This window comes from Procambarus clarkii, chromosome 67, assembly GCF_040958095.1.
Source record: "Procambarus clarkii isolate CNS0578487 chromosome 67, FALCON_Pclarkii_2.0, whole genome shotgun sequence".
NCBI classification, from domain to species: domain Eukaryota; kingdom Metazoa; phylum Arthropoda; class Malacostraca; order Decapoda; family Cambaridae; genus Procambarus; species Procambarus clarkii.
The window spans coordinates 16832848-16849927 of NC_091216.1; the positions used below are offsets into that span (position 1 = coordinate 16832848).

General features: G+C 51.3%; 2 protein-coding genes across 2 annotated transcripts in view; one reads left to right on the top strand and one right to left on the bottom strand.

Moving 5' to 3' along the window:
• Nucleotides 1-17080, top strand: part of LOC123767555 (pseudouridine-5'-phosphate glycosidase) — a 214951-nt gene that overhangs the window by 45152 nt on the left and 152719 nt on the right. The window lies entirely within an intron of this gene.
• LOC138355363 (DNA-directed RNA polymerase II subunit RPB1-like) lies at nt 10700-11641 on the bottom strand. Its single transcript, XM_069310246.1, has one exon. The coding sequence runs from the start codon at nt 11639-11641 to the stop codon at nt 10700-10702; it is 942 nt and encodes a 313-aa protein (XP_069166347.1).

Below are 17080 nucleotides of genomic sequence, written 5' to 3' on the forward strand. Positions count from 1 at the left end.
GTCTGGTTGTGGGTGTGTCTGGTTGTGTGTGTGTCTGGTTGTGGGTGTGTCTGGTTGTGGGTGTGTCTGGTTGTGTGTGTGTCTGGTTGTGGGTGTGTCTGGTTGTGTGTGTGTCTGGTTGTGGGTGTGTCTGGTTGTGGGTGTGTCTGGTTGTGTGTGTGTCTGGTTGTGTGTGTGTCTGGTTGTGTGTGTGTCTGGTTGTGTGTGTGTCTGGTTGTGTGTGTGTCTGGTTGTGGGTGTGTCTGGTTGTGGGTGTGTCTGGTTGTGGGTGTGTCTGGTTGTGGGTGTGTCTGGTTGTGTGTGTGTCTGGTTGTGTGTGTGTCTGGTTGTGGGTGTGTCTGGTTGTGTGTGTGTCTGGTTGTGGGTGTGTCTGGTTGTGGGTGTGTCTGGTTGTGTGTGTGTCTGGTTGTGGGTGTGTCTGGTTGTGGGTGTGTCTGGTTGTGTGTGTGTCTGGTTGTGGGTGTGTCTGGTTGTGGGTGTGTCTGGTTGTGTGTGTGTCTGGTTGTGGGTGTGTCTGGTTGTGGGTGTGTCTGGTTGTGTGTGTGTCTGGTTGTGGGTGTGTCTGGTTGTGGGTGTGTCTGGTTGTGTGTGTGTCTGGTTGTGGGTGTGTCTGGTTGTGGGTGTGTCTGGTTGTGGGTGTGTCTGGTTGTGTGTGTGTCTGGTTGTGTGTGTGTCTGGTTGTGTGTGTGTCTGGTTGTGTGTGTGTCTGGTTGTGTGTGTGTCTGGTTGTGTGTGTGTCTGGTTGTGTGTGTGTCTGGTTGTGTGTGTGTCTGGTTGTGTGTGTGTCTGGTTGTGTGTGTGTCTGGTTGTGGGTGTGTCTGGTTGTGGGTGTGTCTGGTTGTGGGTGTGTCTGGTTGTGGGTGTGTCTGGTTGTGTGTGTGTCTGGTTGTGTGTGTGTCTGGTTGTGGGTGTGTCTGGTTGTGGGTGTGTCTGGTTGTGTGTGTGTCTGGTTGTGGGTGTGTCTGGTTGTGGGTGTGTCTGGTTGTGTGTGTGTCTGGTTGTGTGTGTCTGGTTGTGTGTGTGTCTGGTTGTGTGTGTGTCTGGTTGTGGGTGTGTCTGGTTGTGTGTGTGTCTGGTTGTGTGTGTGTCTGGTTGTGGGTGTGTCTGGTTGTGTGTGTGTCTGGTTGTGGGTGTGTCTGGTTGTGTGTGTGTCTGGTTGTGGGTGTGTCTGGTTGTGTGTGTGTCTGGTTGTGGGTGTGTCTGGTTGTGTGTGTGTCTGGTTGTGGGTGTGTCTGGTTGTGTGTGTGTCTGGTTGTGGGTGTGTCTGGTTGTGTGTGTGTCTGGTTGTGGGTGTGTCTGGTTGTGTGTGTGTCTGGTTGTGGGTGTGTCTGGTTGTGTGTGTGTCTGGTTGTGGGTGTGTCTGGTTGTGGGTGTGTCTGGTTGTGTGTGTGTCTGGTTGTGTGTGTCTGGTTGTGTGTGTGTCTGGTTGTGTGTGTGTCTGGTTGTGGGTGTGTCTGGTTGTGGGTGTCCTGTTCTTATGCCATTATGTTTTTCTGATTGTATTTTTTGTTTGTTTTTTTATGGCACTGATTGTGTGCTTGTTTGGGTAGTGTTGCGTGCCATTCAGAGTGTTAGCGTGGCCCGGCCTGGGTTTGTGATCATTATTATGTATTGCAATTGTGCTTTCCTTTTGTTTCTGTTTATATTTCCTTTATTATTGTATATTATCATTTAGTATTGGTGCCTCTCCGTGTGTGGTTACGGTGCCTTGATCTCTATAATTATGTTCTGGTGTTTGTTGGGTGCGGGTGCGGGTGCGGGTGCGGGTGCGGGTGCCATGTGTTGTAGTGTTGTTGTTTCTCTACTGTATTCCCCCGTGTTTGTGTTTATTATTGTGTTTTGTGGTCGGCCATTACGCCCGGTGTTTTGTGGTTTACTACTTTCGTGATTTTGTGCTCTTTTGTTCTCTTTGCTTTTATTGTATTTATTCGCATGCTTGCATGTAAAAAATAAAAATAAAAAAAAATTGCCTTTCATTACATTAAATTTTTATTAAAAATTAAAAAAAAAATTAAAATATTATACGATAAAATCCGAATGTTCATATAAAATTTTATTTCATTGCGATGTGATAATGAAGGGAGTTGGTGACTCAGTGTTGCCAGTGAGTGTTGTGTTGTGTTGACTGTGAGCCTACTGGGGGGGGGGGAGGCGACCACTACACCGTCCTCACCGTAATGACCCACGTGGCATAGTGACCTAGTCCAGGGAGGGGTGACGCGCTCACCTGGCTCTAGTGGTGATCAATACTCCTCTGACTACCCGGGTTGTGCACAACATAATACTGTGTTCACTGTGTTTAATCACAATGGCCCCATACGACCATCACCATCACAGTGGCCCCATACGATCATCACCATCACAGTGGCCCCACACGACCATCACCATCACAGTGGCCCCATACGACCATCACCATCACAGTGGCCCCATACGACCATCACCATCACAGTGGCCCCACACGACCATCACCATCACAGTGGTCCCACACGACCATCACCATCACAGTGGCCCCACACGACCATCACCATCACAGTGGCCCCACACGACCATCACCATTACAGTGGCCCCATACGCCCATCACCATCATAGTGGCCCCACACGACCATCACCATCACAGTGGCCCCACACGACCTTCACCATCACAGTGGCCCCACACGACCATCACCATAACAGTGGCCCTACACGACCATCACCATCACAGTGGCCCCACACGACCGTCACCATCACAGTGGCCCCACACGACCATCACCATCACAGTGGTCCCACACGACCGTCACCATCACAGTGGCCCCACACGACCATCACAGTGGCCCCACACGACCATCACCATCACAGTGGCCCCACACGACCATCACCATCACAGTGGCCCCACACGACCATCACCATCACAGTGGCCCCACACGACCATCACCATCACAGTGGCCCCACACGACCATCACCATCACAGTGGCCCCACACGACCATCACCATCACAGTGGCCCCACACGACCATCACCATCACAGTGGTCCCACACGACCATCACCATCACAGTGGCCCCACACGACAATCACCATCACAGTGGTCCTACACGACCATCACCATTACAGTGGCCCCACACGACCACACCATCACAGTGGTCCTACACGACCATCACCATCACAGTGGCCCCACACGACCACACCATCACAGTGGTCCTACACGACCATCACAGTGGTCCCACACGACCATCACCAACACAGTGGCCCCACACGACCATCACCATCACAGTGGCCCCACACGACCATCACCATCACAGTGGCCCCACACGACCATCACCATCACAGTGGCAACACACGACCATCACCATCACAGTGGTCCTACACGACCGTCACCATCACAGTGGCCCCACACGACCATCATCATCATAGTGGCCCCACACGACCATCACCATCACAGTGGCCCCACACGACCGTCACCATCACAGTGGCCCCACACGACCATCATCATCACAGTGGCCCCACACGACCATCACAGTGGCCCCACACGACCGTCACCATCACAGTGGCCCCACACGACCATCACCATTACAGTGGCCCCACACGACCACACCATCACAGTGGCCCCACACGACCACACCATCACAGTGGTCCTACACGACCATCACAGTGGTCCCACACGACCATCACCAACACAGTGGCCCCACACGACCATCACCATCACAGTGGCCCCACACGACCATCACCATCACAGTGGCCCCACACGACCATCACCATCACAGTGGCAACACACGACCATCACCATCACAGTGGTCCTACACGACCGTCACCATCACAGTGGCCCCACACGACCATCATCATCACAGTGGCCCCACACGACCGTCACCATCACAGTGGCCCCACACAACCATCACCATCACAGTGGCCCCACACGACCATCACCATCACAGTGGCCCCACACGACCGTCACCATCACAGTGGCCCCACACGACCATCATCATCACAGTGGCCCCACACGACCATCACAGTGGCCCCACACGACCGTCACCATCACAGTGGCCCCACACGACCATCACCATCACAGTGGCCCCACACGACCATCATCATCACAGTGGCCCCACACGACCATCACAGTGGCCCCACACGACCATCACAGTGGCCCCACACGACCATCACCATCACAGTGGCCCCACACGACCGTCACCATCACAGTGGCCCCACACAACCATCACCATCACAGTGGCCCCACACGACCATCACAGTGGCCCCACACGACCATCACCATCACAGTGGCCCCACACGACCATCACCATCACAGTGGCCCCACACGACCGTTACCATCACAGTGGCCCCACACGACCATCACCATCACAATGGCCCCACACGACCATCACCATCACAGTGGCCCCACACGACCATCACTATCACAGTGGCCCCACACGACCATCACCATCACAGTGGCCCCACACGACCATCACAGTGGCCCCACACGACCATCACCATCACAGTGGCCCCACACGACCATCACCATCACAGTGGCCCCACACGACCATCACCATCACAGTGGCCCCACACGACCGTCACCATCACAGTGGTCCCACACGACCATCACCATCACAGTGGCCCCACACGACCATCACCATCACAGTGGCCCCACACGACCATCACCATCACAGTGGCCCCACACGACCACCACCATCACAGTGGCCCCACACGACCGTCACCATCACAGTGGCCCCACACGACCATCACCATCACAGTGGCCCCACACGACCATCACCATCTCAGTGGCCCCACACGACCGTCACCATCACAGTGGCCCCACACGACCATCACCATCACAGTGGCCCCACACGACCATCACAGTGGCCCCACACGACCGTCACCATCACAGTGGCCCCACACGACCGTCACCATCACAGTGGCCCCACACGACCGTCACCATCACAGTGGCCCCACACGACCGTCACCATCACAGTGGCCCCACACGACCATCACAGTGGTCCCACACGACCATCACAGTGCCCCACACGACCGTCACCATCACAGTGGCCCCACACGACCATCACCATCACAGTGGCCCCACACGACCATCACCATCACAGTGGCCCCACACGACCATCACCATCACAGTGGCCCCACACGACCGTCACCATCACAGTGGCCCCACACGACCATCATCATCACAGTGGCCCCACACGACCATCACCATCACAGTGGCCCCAAACGACCATCATCATCACAGTGGCCCCACACGACCGTCACCATCACAGTGGCCCCACACAACCATCACCATCACAGTGGCCCCACACGACCATCACCATCACAGTGGCCCCACACGACCGTCACCATCACAGTGGCCCCACACGACCATCACCATCACAGTGGCCCCACACGACCACCACCATCACAGTGGCCCCACACGACCATCACCATCACAGTGGCCCCACACGACCGTCACCATCACAGTGGTCCCACACGACCGTCACCATCACAGTGGCCCCACACGACCGTCACCATCACAGTGGCCCCACACGACCATCACCATCACAGTGGCCCCACACGACCATCACCATCTCAGTGGCCCCACACGACCGTCACCATCACAGTGGCCCCACACGACCATCACCATCACAGTGGCCCCACACGACCATCACAGTGGCCCCACACGACCGTCACCATCACAGTGGCCCCACACGACCGTCACCATCACAGTGGCCCCACACGACCGTCACCATCACAGTGGCCCCACACGACCGTCACCATCACAGTGGCCCCACACGACCGTCACCATCACAGTGGCCCCACACGACCGTCACCATCACAGTGGCCCCACACGACCATCACAGTGGTCCCACACGACCATCACAGTGCCCCACACGACCGTCACCATCACAGTGGCCCCACACGACCATCACCATCACAGTGGCCCCACACGACCATCACCATCACAGTGGCCCCACACGACCATCACCATCACAGTGGCCCCACACGACCGTCACCATCACAGTGGCCCCACACGACCATCATCATCACAGTGGCCCCACACGACCATCACCATCACAGTGGCCCCAAACGACCATCATCATCACAGTGGCCCCACACGACCGTCACCATCACAGTGGCCCCACACAACCATCACCATCACAGTGGCCCCACACGACCATCACCATCACAGTGGCCCCACACGACCGTCACCATCACAGTGGCCCCACACGACCATCACCATCACAGTGGCCCCACACGACCACCACCATCACAGTGGCCCCACACGACCATCACCATCACAGTGGCCCCACACGACCATCACCATCACAGTGGCCCCACACGACCGTCACCATCACAATGGCCCCACACGACCATCACACTGGCCCCACACGACCATCACAGTGGCCCCACACGACCGTCACCATCACAGTGGCCCCACACGACCATCACCATCACAGTGGCCCCACACGACCGTCACCATCACAGTGGCCCCACACGACCGTCACCATCACAGTGGCCCCACACGACCGTCACCATCACAGTGGCCCCACACGACCGTCACCATCACAGTGGCCCCACACGACCGTCACCATCACAGTGGCCCCACACGACCATCACCATCACAGTGGCCCCACACGACCGTCACCATCACAGTGGCCTCACACGACCGTCACCATCACAGTGGCCCCACACGACCATCACAGTGGCCCCACACGACCATCAGAGTGGCCCCACACGACCATCACAGTGGCCCCACACGACCATCAGAGTGGCCCCACACGACCATCACCATCACAGTGGCCCCACACGACCGTCACCATCACAGTGGCCCCACATGACCGTCACCATCACAGTGGCCCCACACGACCATCACAGTGGCCCCACACGACCATCACAGTAGCCCCACACGACCATCACAGTGGCCCCACACGACCATCACCATCACAGTGGCCCCACACGACCATCACAGTGGCCCCACACGACCGTCACCATCACAGTGGCCCCACACGACCGTCACCATCACAGTGGCCCCACACGACCGTCACCATCACAGTGGCCCCACACGACCGTCACCATCACAGTGGCCCCACACGACCGTCACCATCACAGTGGCCCCACACGACCATCACAGTGGCCCCACACGACCGTCACCATCACAGTGGCCCCACACGACCGTCACCATCACAGTGGCCCCACACGACCATCACAGTGGCCCCACACGACCATCACAGTGGCCCCACACGACCGTCACCATCACAGTGGCCCCACACGACCATCACAGTGGCCCCACACGACCATCACAGTGGCCCCACACGACCATCACAGTGGCCCCACACGACCATCACAGTGGCCCCACACGACCATCACAGTGGCCCCACACGACCATCACAGTGGCCCCACACGACCATCACAGTGGCTCCACACGACCATCACAGTGGCCCCACACGACCGTCACCATCACAGTGGCCCCACACGACCGTCACCATCACAGTGGCCCCACACGACCATCACAGTGGCCCCACACGACCGTCACCATCACAGTGGCCCCACACGACCATCACAGTGGCCCCACACGACCATCACAGTGGCCCCACACGACCATCACAGTGGCCCCACACGACCATCACAGTGGCCCCCACACGACCATCACAGTGGCCCCACACGACCGTCACCATCACAGTGGCCCCACACGACCATCACAGTGGCCCCACACGACCATCACAATGGCCCCACACGACCATCACAGTGGCCCCACACGACCATCACAGTGGCCCCACACGACCGTCACAGTGGCCCCACACGACCGTCACAGTGGGCCCACACGACCATCACAGTGGCCCCACACGACCGTCACAATGGGCCCACACGACCGTCACAGTGGCCCCACACGACCGTCACAGTGGGCCCACACGACCGTCACAGTGGCCCCACACGACCGTCACAGTGGGCCCACACGACCGTCACAGTGGGCCCACACGACCGTCACAGTGGCCCCACACGACCGTCACAATGGGCCCACACGACCGTCACAGTGGCCCCACACGACCGTCACAGTAGCCCCACACGACCGTCACAGTGGCCCCACACGACCGTCACAGTGGGCCCACACGACCGTCACAGTGGCCCCACACGACCGTCACAGTGGGCCCACACGACCGTCACAGTGGCCCCACACGACCGTCACAGTTGCCCCACACGACCGTCACAGTGGGCCCACACGACCGTCACAGTGGCCCCACACGACCGTCACAGTGGGCCCACACGACCATCACAGTGGCCCCACACGACCGTCACAGTGGCCCCACACGATCGTCACAGTGGGCCCACACGACCGTCACAGTGGCCCCACACGACCGTCACAGTGGGCCCACACGACCATCACAGTGGCCCCACACGACCGTCACAGTGGCCCCACACGACCGTCACAGTGGGCCTACACGACCGTCACAGTGGCCCCACACGACCGTCACAGTGGGCCCACACGACCATCACAGTGGGCCAGAGTCCGACGGGACCTGTGCTATAGTGACAAAACTCTCACACCGGAAATCACGGCATGGTCTTTGACAATTTCCACCGTTTCCTGTTGTTTCCCACCGTTGCCTGTTGCTTTCCATCGTTGTCTGTTGTTTCCCACCGTTGCTTGTTACTTTCCATCGTTGCCTGTTGCTTTTCCAGCGTTGCCTGTTGTGTCCACCGTTGCTTGTTGCTTTCCACCGTTGTCTGTTGCTTTCCACCGTTGCCTGTTGCTTTCCACCGTTGCCTGTTGTTTCCCACCGTTGCTTGTTACTTTCCATCGTTGCCTGTTGCTTTTCCAGCGTTGCCTGTTGTGTCCACCGTTGCTTGTTGCTTTCCACCGTTGTCTGTTGCTTTCCACCGTTGTCTGTTGCTTTCCACCGTTGCCTGTTGCTTTCCACCGTTGTCTGTTGCTTTCCACCGTTGCTTGTTACTTTCCACCGTTGCCTGTTGCTTTCCACCGTTGCCTGTTGTTTCCCACCGTTGCCTGTTGCTTTCCACCGTTGCCTGTTGCTTTCCATCATTGTCTGTTGTTTCCCACCGTTGCCTGTTGCTTTCCATCGTTGTCTGTTGTTTCCCACCGTTGCTTGTTACTTTCCATCGTTGCCTGTTGCTTTTCCAGCGTTGCCTGTTGTGTCCACCGTTGCTTGTTGCTTTCCACCGTTGCCTGTTGTTTCCCACCGTTGCCTGTTGCTTTCCACCGTTCCCTGTTGCTTTCCACCGTTGCCTGTTGCTTTCTACCGTTCCCTGTTGCTTTCCACCGTTGCCTGTTGCTTTCCACCGTTACCTGTTGCTTTCCACCGTTGCCTGTTGCTTTCCACCGTTACCTGTTGCTTTCCACCGTTGCCTGTTGCTTTCCACCGTTGCCTGTTGCTTTCCACCGTTGCCTGTTGCTTTCCACCGTTGCCTGTTGCTTTCCACCGTTGCCTGTTGCTTTCCACCGTTGCCTGTTGTTTCCCACCGTTGCCTGTTGCTTTCCACCGTTGCCTGTTGCTTCCCACCGTTGCCTGTTGCTTTCCACCGTTCCCTGTTGCTTCTTGTGCGTGCACGCGCGTGGGCCTGGTATAGAGATAACAAAGAAATCCCTTGCATCAGACATGATCAAAACATATCTAGTTAAATCTATGGGAGTAGTGCCACATATGAAGAAGCACCAGACCTACCTTACCTTGAGGTTACCTTACCTTGAGGTGCTTCCGGGGCTTAGCGTCCCCGCGGCCCGGTCGTCGACCAGGCCTCCTGGTTGCCGGACTGATCAACCAGGCTGTTGGACGCGGCTGCTCGCAGCCTGACGTATGAGTCACAGCCTGGTTGATCAGGTATCCTTTGGAACTGTAGCAGGAACTACAGCAGGAACTGTAGCAGGAACCTGCTACAGTTCCCAACACTATTGTCTCCAACGGTGAGTAACTTCACTGATTGACAACCTTTATTTTGTGTCGTTATCTCTCTTAAATATATGGCCAGGTTACAGCATCTGTGTGCAGACGAGGAGTCACAATAACGTGGCTGGAATATGTTGATCAGACCTCACACTAGAAAGTGAAGGGACGACGGCGTTTCGGTCCGTCCTGGACCATTCTCAAGTCGATACAGGATCTGTGACCTCTTTTTTTTCCCAGTTCTTGCTGCAGCTACTCTACACTACACCCTATCTTCATCACTGTAACCATCTGCACAACACAGTACCTTCACTGTACCCATGCTCACTAAACAGTATTTTCATCACAGTAATCATTACACAAGGCCATCATCACTGTTACTTCCTTCACTGCACACTGTCTTCATCACTGTTCCTTGTCAACCTGCTTCAAATAACCTGTGTATGAGAGTCTTGGAGGACCGGTCGTGGCTATAGGGAGTATTGAAGGGCGGGTCGTGGCTATAGGGAGTCTTGGAGGACGGGTCGTGGCTATAGGGAGTCTTGGAGGGCGGGTCGTGGCTATAGGGAGTCTTGGAGGGCGGGTCGTGGCTATAGGGAGTCTTGGAGGACGGGTCGTGGCTATATGGAGTCTTGGAGGAGGGGTCGTGGCTGGAGAGTTAAGGGAGGGGGGAAGAGGGTAAAGTGGGAAAGGTAAGGGGAGGAGTGTAAAGAGAGGAAGAGAGGAGGGTGGAGATGGGAAGGGGTGAAGTAGTTAGCGAGCAAGAAGAGATGAGACAGAGGACAGGAGGGGAAGAAATGACCATTCGAAACTAGTATTTTTTTGTTTGTTTGTTAGTTACGGATGAATGGAAACTGTCAGGCAGACGGAGGAGTAGACAGGTTGAGACGAGGAGTAGACAGGTTGTGACGAGGAGTAGACAGGTTGAGACGAGGAGTAGACAGGTTGTGACGAGGAGTAGACAGGTTGTGACGAGGAGTAGACAGGTTGAGACGAGGAGTAGACAGGTTGAGACGAGGAGTAGACAGGTTAAGACGAGGAGTAGACAGGTTGTGATGAGGAGTAGACAGGTTGAGACGAGGAGTAGACAGGTTGAGACGAGTAGACAGGTTGAGACGAGGAGTAGACAGGTTAAGACGAGGAGTAGACAGGTTGTGACGAGGAGTAGACAGGTTGAGACGAGTAGACAGGTTGAGACGAGGAGTAGACAGGTTAAGACGAGGAGTAGACAGGTTGTGACGAGGAGTAGACAGGTTGTGACGAGGAGTAGACAGGTTGAGACGAGGAGTAGACAGGTTGAGACGAAGAGTAGACAGGTTGAGACGAGGAGTAGACAGGTTGTGACGAGGAGTAGACAGGTTGAGACGAGGAGTAGACAGGTTAAGACGAGGAGTAGACAGGTTGTGACGAGGAGTAGACAGGTTGTGACGAGGAGTAGACAGGTTGAGACGAGGAGTAGACAGGTTGAGACGAGGAGTAGACAGGTTGAGACGAAGAGTAGACAGATTGTGACGAGGAGTAGACAGGTTGAGACGAGGAGTAGACAGGTTGAGACGAGGAGTAGACAGGTTGTGACGAGGAGTAGACAGGTTAAGACGAGGAGTAGACAGGTTGTGACGAGGAGTAGACAGGTTGAGACGAGTAGACAGGTTGAGACGAGGAGTACACAGGTCGAGACGAGGAGTAGACAGGTTGAGACAAGGAGTAGACGTAGCGTTGGGGCGGGCATGAGAGGAGGAGGGGGTGCAGAGGTGAGCCTGGTGGACAGGAGAAAGGGAGAGGAGGGGGGTGATTAACATAGAGTAAATGTGGGGAAGGGGGGGGGGAGACATAGAACACAAGATTGATTGATGAAGATTAAGCCATCTAAAAGGTAGCACGGGCATGAATAGCCCGTAATAAACACAAGATTGATGAAGATTAAGCCACCCAAAAGGTGGCACGGGCATGAATAGCCCGTAAGGTTAAACACAAGAGTGTGTTCCGAGGTTATATACCGTCCAGCAACACCACTGTTGCAGCTGCTGCCAGTGCTGAGCCTGAGAGAAGAGGTGAGGTGAGGACGGTACAGCAGAAGGCTCTCTCCACACGCTCCCTCTTTGACCAGCCCGTCCTCCAAGAATGGGGCGGTAAATGTAACAGCACAAATAAGTGCAATTATGTACTATTCATAGCAATCAGGAATTAAACTTATTTTCACTTAGTATTATATCGTACTGTCAAGTATATTGTGAATATTTGAGTCTACCTGAAAAACCGAATAGAAAACCACGATCTAACCCAACCGTCTTAGTGTTTGAAGATAAGCATTTTATTGTTTCTTAATTACAATTAGTACTTAACCTATAGCTATATTGATATTACAGTTTTATAAAACTAATACAACAAAACTAAAATATATCAATAAATTGTAAAGTAACTCAGGATATGTTGAAATTTTGTTTAAATCTTTATTGTTTAATAAAACAATAAAACTGAAAAAGAAATTCCTGCTATTTAAAACTTGTGTATAGCAAACTGAACTTTAAAACTTCATCCTAAAATTCTGAGCGTTTAAACAGAAAACGATGAGAATAAATAGGGAGGTAAATGTAACAGCCAAATAGATGCAATTATGTACTTTGTATAACAGTCAGGAAATGTACTTATTACACTTAGTATTTAACCGAACTGTCAATTCAGAGGATGAGTTGCTGTGGCCTGGGCTGCTCCCGCCAGCTGAGTGTACTGACGCGGCGCAATACCCCACTGAACAACACTCATATTACAAGGAAAGTGTGACACTAATATATTCTTACTGCTAATGCTGTCACTACCACTACTACTATTACTACGACGACTACTACTACTACTACTACTACGACGACTACTACTACTACTACTACTACGACGACTACTACTACTACTACTACTACTACTGCTAGTACTACCACTACTACAACTACTACTATAACTCCTTCCTCTTCTTCGACTTCCTCCTGTTCTACTTCTTCGTTTTCTTCTTAGGCTTCTTCTTCTTTGACCTCTTTTTTGACTTCTTCTGGTTCTATTATTATTATTACTACGGCCGTAAAGGATTGACTTTTAGTATTGCATTTGTTTTAAATTGATGGTCTCTAAACGTTTGTTCATCAGTTACGTAAATAATGAAATTATAACAACACTGAGGCCACCAGAGAGTAATGTTGTGTGGCCGAGGGAAGAGCGTGGCAGGTGTTGTGGTGCGTCTACTGGGAGCTGCTGCTGGACCCTCACCGCCCGCCTCACACCGCCAGCACGTCCTCTTGGTGCACACTTGAGTCCTACCTCAACACACACGCACTAACCCAAGCCTCCCACCTAACCTCACCACACACACACTAACCCAAGCCTCCCACCTAACCTCACCACACACACACTAACCCAAGCCTCCCACCTAACCTCACCACACACACACTAACCCAAGCCTCCCACCTAACCTCACCACACACGCACTAACCCAAGCCTCCCACCTAACCTCACCACACACGCACTAACCCAAGCCTCCCACCTAACCTAACCACACACACACTAACCCAAGCCTCCCACCTAACCTCACCACACACGCACTAACCCAAGCCTCCCACCTAACCTCACCACACACACACTAACCCAAGCCTCCCACCTAACCTCACCACACACGCACTAACCCAAGCCTCCCACCTAACCTCACCACACACGCACTAACCCAAGCCTCCCACCTAACCTAACCACACACGCACTAACCCAAGCCTCCCACCTAACCTAACCTATCAATGATTAGAAAACGTGGACATTTGTGAGCCGCTACTTTTTACAATACTTTGTAATATGTACGTTGGGGGACCACAAGGTACAAAATGAGACGTACTAGTTGAGAGGACGGGTCGGGTTGCTCAGATACTTCTTCTTCTGACAGGTGAGACTTGGATCTCCTAGCCTTCGTTTCCTTAGAGAAAACAAGCGTCGTTGGAGGTTCTATTGGTAGTGTTTACTAACTTAATGTAGTAGTAGTAGTAGTAGTAGTAGTAGTAGTAGTAGTAGTAGTAGTAGTAGTAGTAGGCATCCATCAGTCTCAGGAGACTATGGACTTGTACACTGGCGTCGGCCTGGTCTGGAGTGGCCGCACCTGGGCGCAAAGCCAGGGTAGGTTGATTCGGGGAAGAAGCTGTTACCCAGGCAGCAGGTCCCCCCCCCCTCTCCACGGCGCTGAAAGTCTCCAATGGAAAGGCATACACAATACTTAATAATGCAGTAATTACGTATTCTCCCGGCACACTCTCTGGGTTATTGTCATCACACGGATACATTATCGTGATCCACCAGCGGACACATCCACTAGCGCCTGCAGCTGGGAACACTCTGCGCATAGGTTCGAACCCTCATGACGGCCCCTGAGGATTGGTTCATCAATGTCATCATTAAGGGAGGAGAAGTGTGTTTGTGGTGAGGCTCGTTAATGTGCTGAGTGGCGGCCTCCAGGTGCATGGCTGTTAATGGTCACTCCGCCCTCCTCGTAGTCACTGCCCTCACCTCTTGGTCACTCCTTATTGTAGGCCAGTATCTTACTTAACATTGTTGTAGTCAAGTATATTACTTATCGTTAGTGTAGTGAAATACATTACTTATCGTTATTGTAGTGAAATACATTACTTATCGTTATTGTAGTGAAATATATTACTTATCGTTATTGTAGTGAAATACATTACTTATCGTTATTGTAGTGAAATACATTACTTATCGTTAGTGTAGTGAAATACATTACTTATCGTTAGTGTAGTGAAATACATTACTTATCGTTAGTGTAGTGAAATACATTACTTATCGTTAGTGTAGTGAAATACATTACTTATCGTTATTGTAGTGAAATATATTACTTATCGTTATTGTAGTGAAATATATTACTTATCGTTAAGGTAGTGAAATACATTACATATCGTTAAGGTAGTGAAATACATTACTTCAGATGAAAATTAGTTGCATGGGAGGGGGGCTATTTCCCCTGCAAGTTGCGTGAGGCTAGCCCCAAGCATCTGGCATGCAGTCTTGAAACAGACAAATTATAGATATACATAAAGTAGGAGGGGTTGGGAGGGAGGGGGGGTGGCGCCTGGCTGCACCCTGGTCTCTTCCCCCCCCCCCTTTCCCCCCTACTTCCTTTCCTCCCCTTTTCCTAGCTTCTACTCCTGTTTCCTCCTGAAACACAGAAGACATTGCTCAACATAATAGGTCTGTTACATCTGATTAATCATTGTATACATCCCTTTGAAATTTATTTTTTTCTTGTCTCAATAAACATGAACTTGAGCTTGAATCATCGTATGTGCCACTATTTACCCCCGTTTTCCACTTATGTGTTTACCTGGCCCCGTACTGGTATAAATCTACCGAGTTTTGTAATTTCTTATCACTTGAGAATGAACCATGTAGGTTCGAAACGTCGTGCGATTTTATAATAAGTGCAATACATTATTCAGTTATTCACTTCTTTTTCTTCACCTTGAAAAACGAACATGACTTTTGGTGAACTCTTCCAGCTGAACCCTGATGCAGGAACACTAGTAAGAGGGATAGAAGCCCTAAATCAGAAAATAGTTAATACGGAATATGCTATCATATTCAATGAATCATGCATGTATATATATATATATATATATATATATATATATATATATATATATATATATATATATATATATATATATATATATATATATATATATATATGCAGAATAACCACATATGAAAAATAGAAAATGCTTAACGCGTTTTCGGCTAATTCGCCTTCGTCAGAGCAAAGTAGAATGAGGATAAGATTGCTGATCAGACTTTTTATATCCGCCTGGGCAGATCACCTGACCACCAAAAATTTTTTCATATGTGGTTATTCTGCATACTTGGATCAGTGTTTTTGTGATCATTGTTGCATATATATATATATATATATATATATATATATATATATATATATATATATATATATATATATATATATATATATATATATATATATATATATAATGTTTAAAAAATTAGAGAAAATATATTATTTCAGGAAAACTTGGCTTATTAGGCAAATCGGGCCTTGCATAGTAGGCTGAGAAGTGCGTTCTGGCTACTAGGTACGACATATCTATATATATATATATATATGTCGTACCTAGTAGCCAGAATGCACTTCTCGGCCTAATATGCAAGGGTCGTTTTGCCTAATAGGCCGAGTGATTTTCTATTTTTTCAATAAAATGTTTCCAATCAGTTTATTTGAATCATTAATATTATATTATATTAAGAACATAAATAATTGACTTAGTTATGCTAGTTTAGGTTTGGTTAAGATAGGTTAGGTTAGGTTAGGTAGGATTGGTTAGGTTCGGTCATATATCTACCTTAGTTTTAACTCCAATAAAATACAATTTACTCATACATAGTGAAATTAATAATTTTATCATTTCATAAAGAAAAAACTAGAAAAATACATAAATTCGAGAAAACTTGGCTTATTAAGGAAATCGCGTCGTGCATAGTAGGCCGAGTACTGAGTTCTGGCTACTAGGTACAACATATATATATATATATATATATATATATATATATATATATATATATATATATATATATATATATATATATATATATATATGCAACAGGTGAATTAGTTAAGGAAATACTACCGGAACACCTAAGAGACTCCATTGGGATTCATGATCCCAAATTCGCGGAAGGAGCCTGTCAGTGGGACACTCTCGTCAACTCTCATCCTCGACCGACTTTTCCAAATGACTGCAAACAGTCCAAATGGGATAGCCCCATAGTGGAGAACATCGCCACATCATTGCTGGAGGCAGCTTCTGGGAAGGACAAAGCGCGTCTTCTAGCTGTGCAAGCGCCCCATGCCGGGGACTTCCTGTTGGCAGTCCCTAATTCCGCCTTGGGCACCCGCCTGGACCATCGGACCCTAAGTATTGGTGTTGCTCTGCGCCTTGCCGCCCCTATCTCCACCGAGCACCGGTGTGTTTGCGGCCATGCACGGGCAGACCAATACGGCAGCCATGGTCTCATCTGTCGTAAGACACAGGGAAAGATTGCCAGACATGAAGCAGTCAATGACATCATCAAGAGAAGTTTGGCTTCAGCTGGGTGTCCAGCACAAAGGGAACCTCAGTTGTGCAGGCCTGACAACAGCCAAAAACGGCCAGATGGAGTCACCCTGCAGCCGTGGAGGGAAGGTAAACAGGTCG

Bases quoted from the DNA above. Each gene is read 5' to 3' on its own strand.
- LOC138355363 (XM_069310246.1), bottom strand. From the start codon at position 11,641: ATGTTAATCACCCCCCTCCTCTCCCTTTCTCCTGTCCACCAGGCTCAC.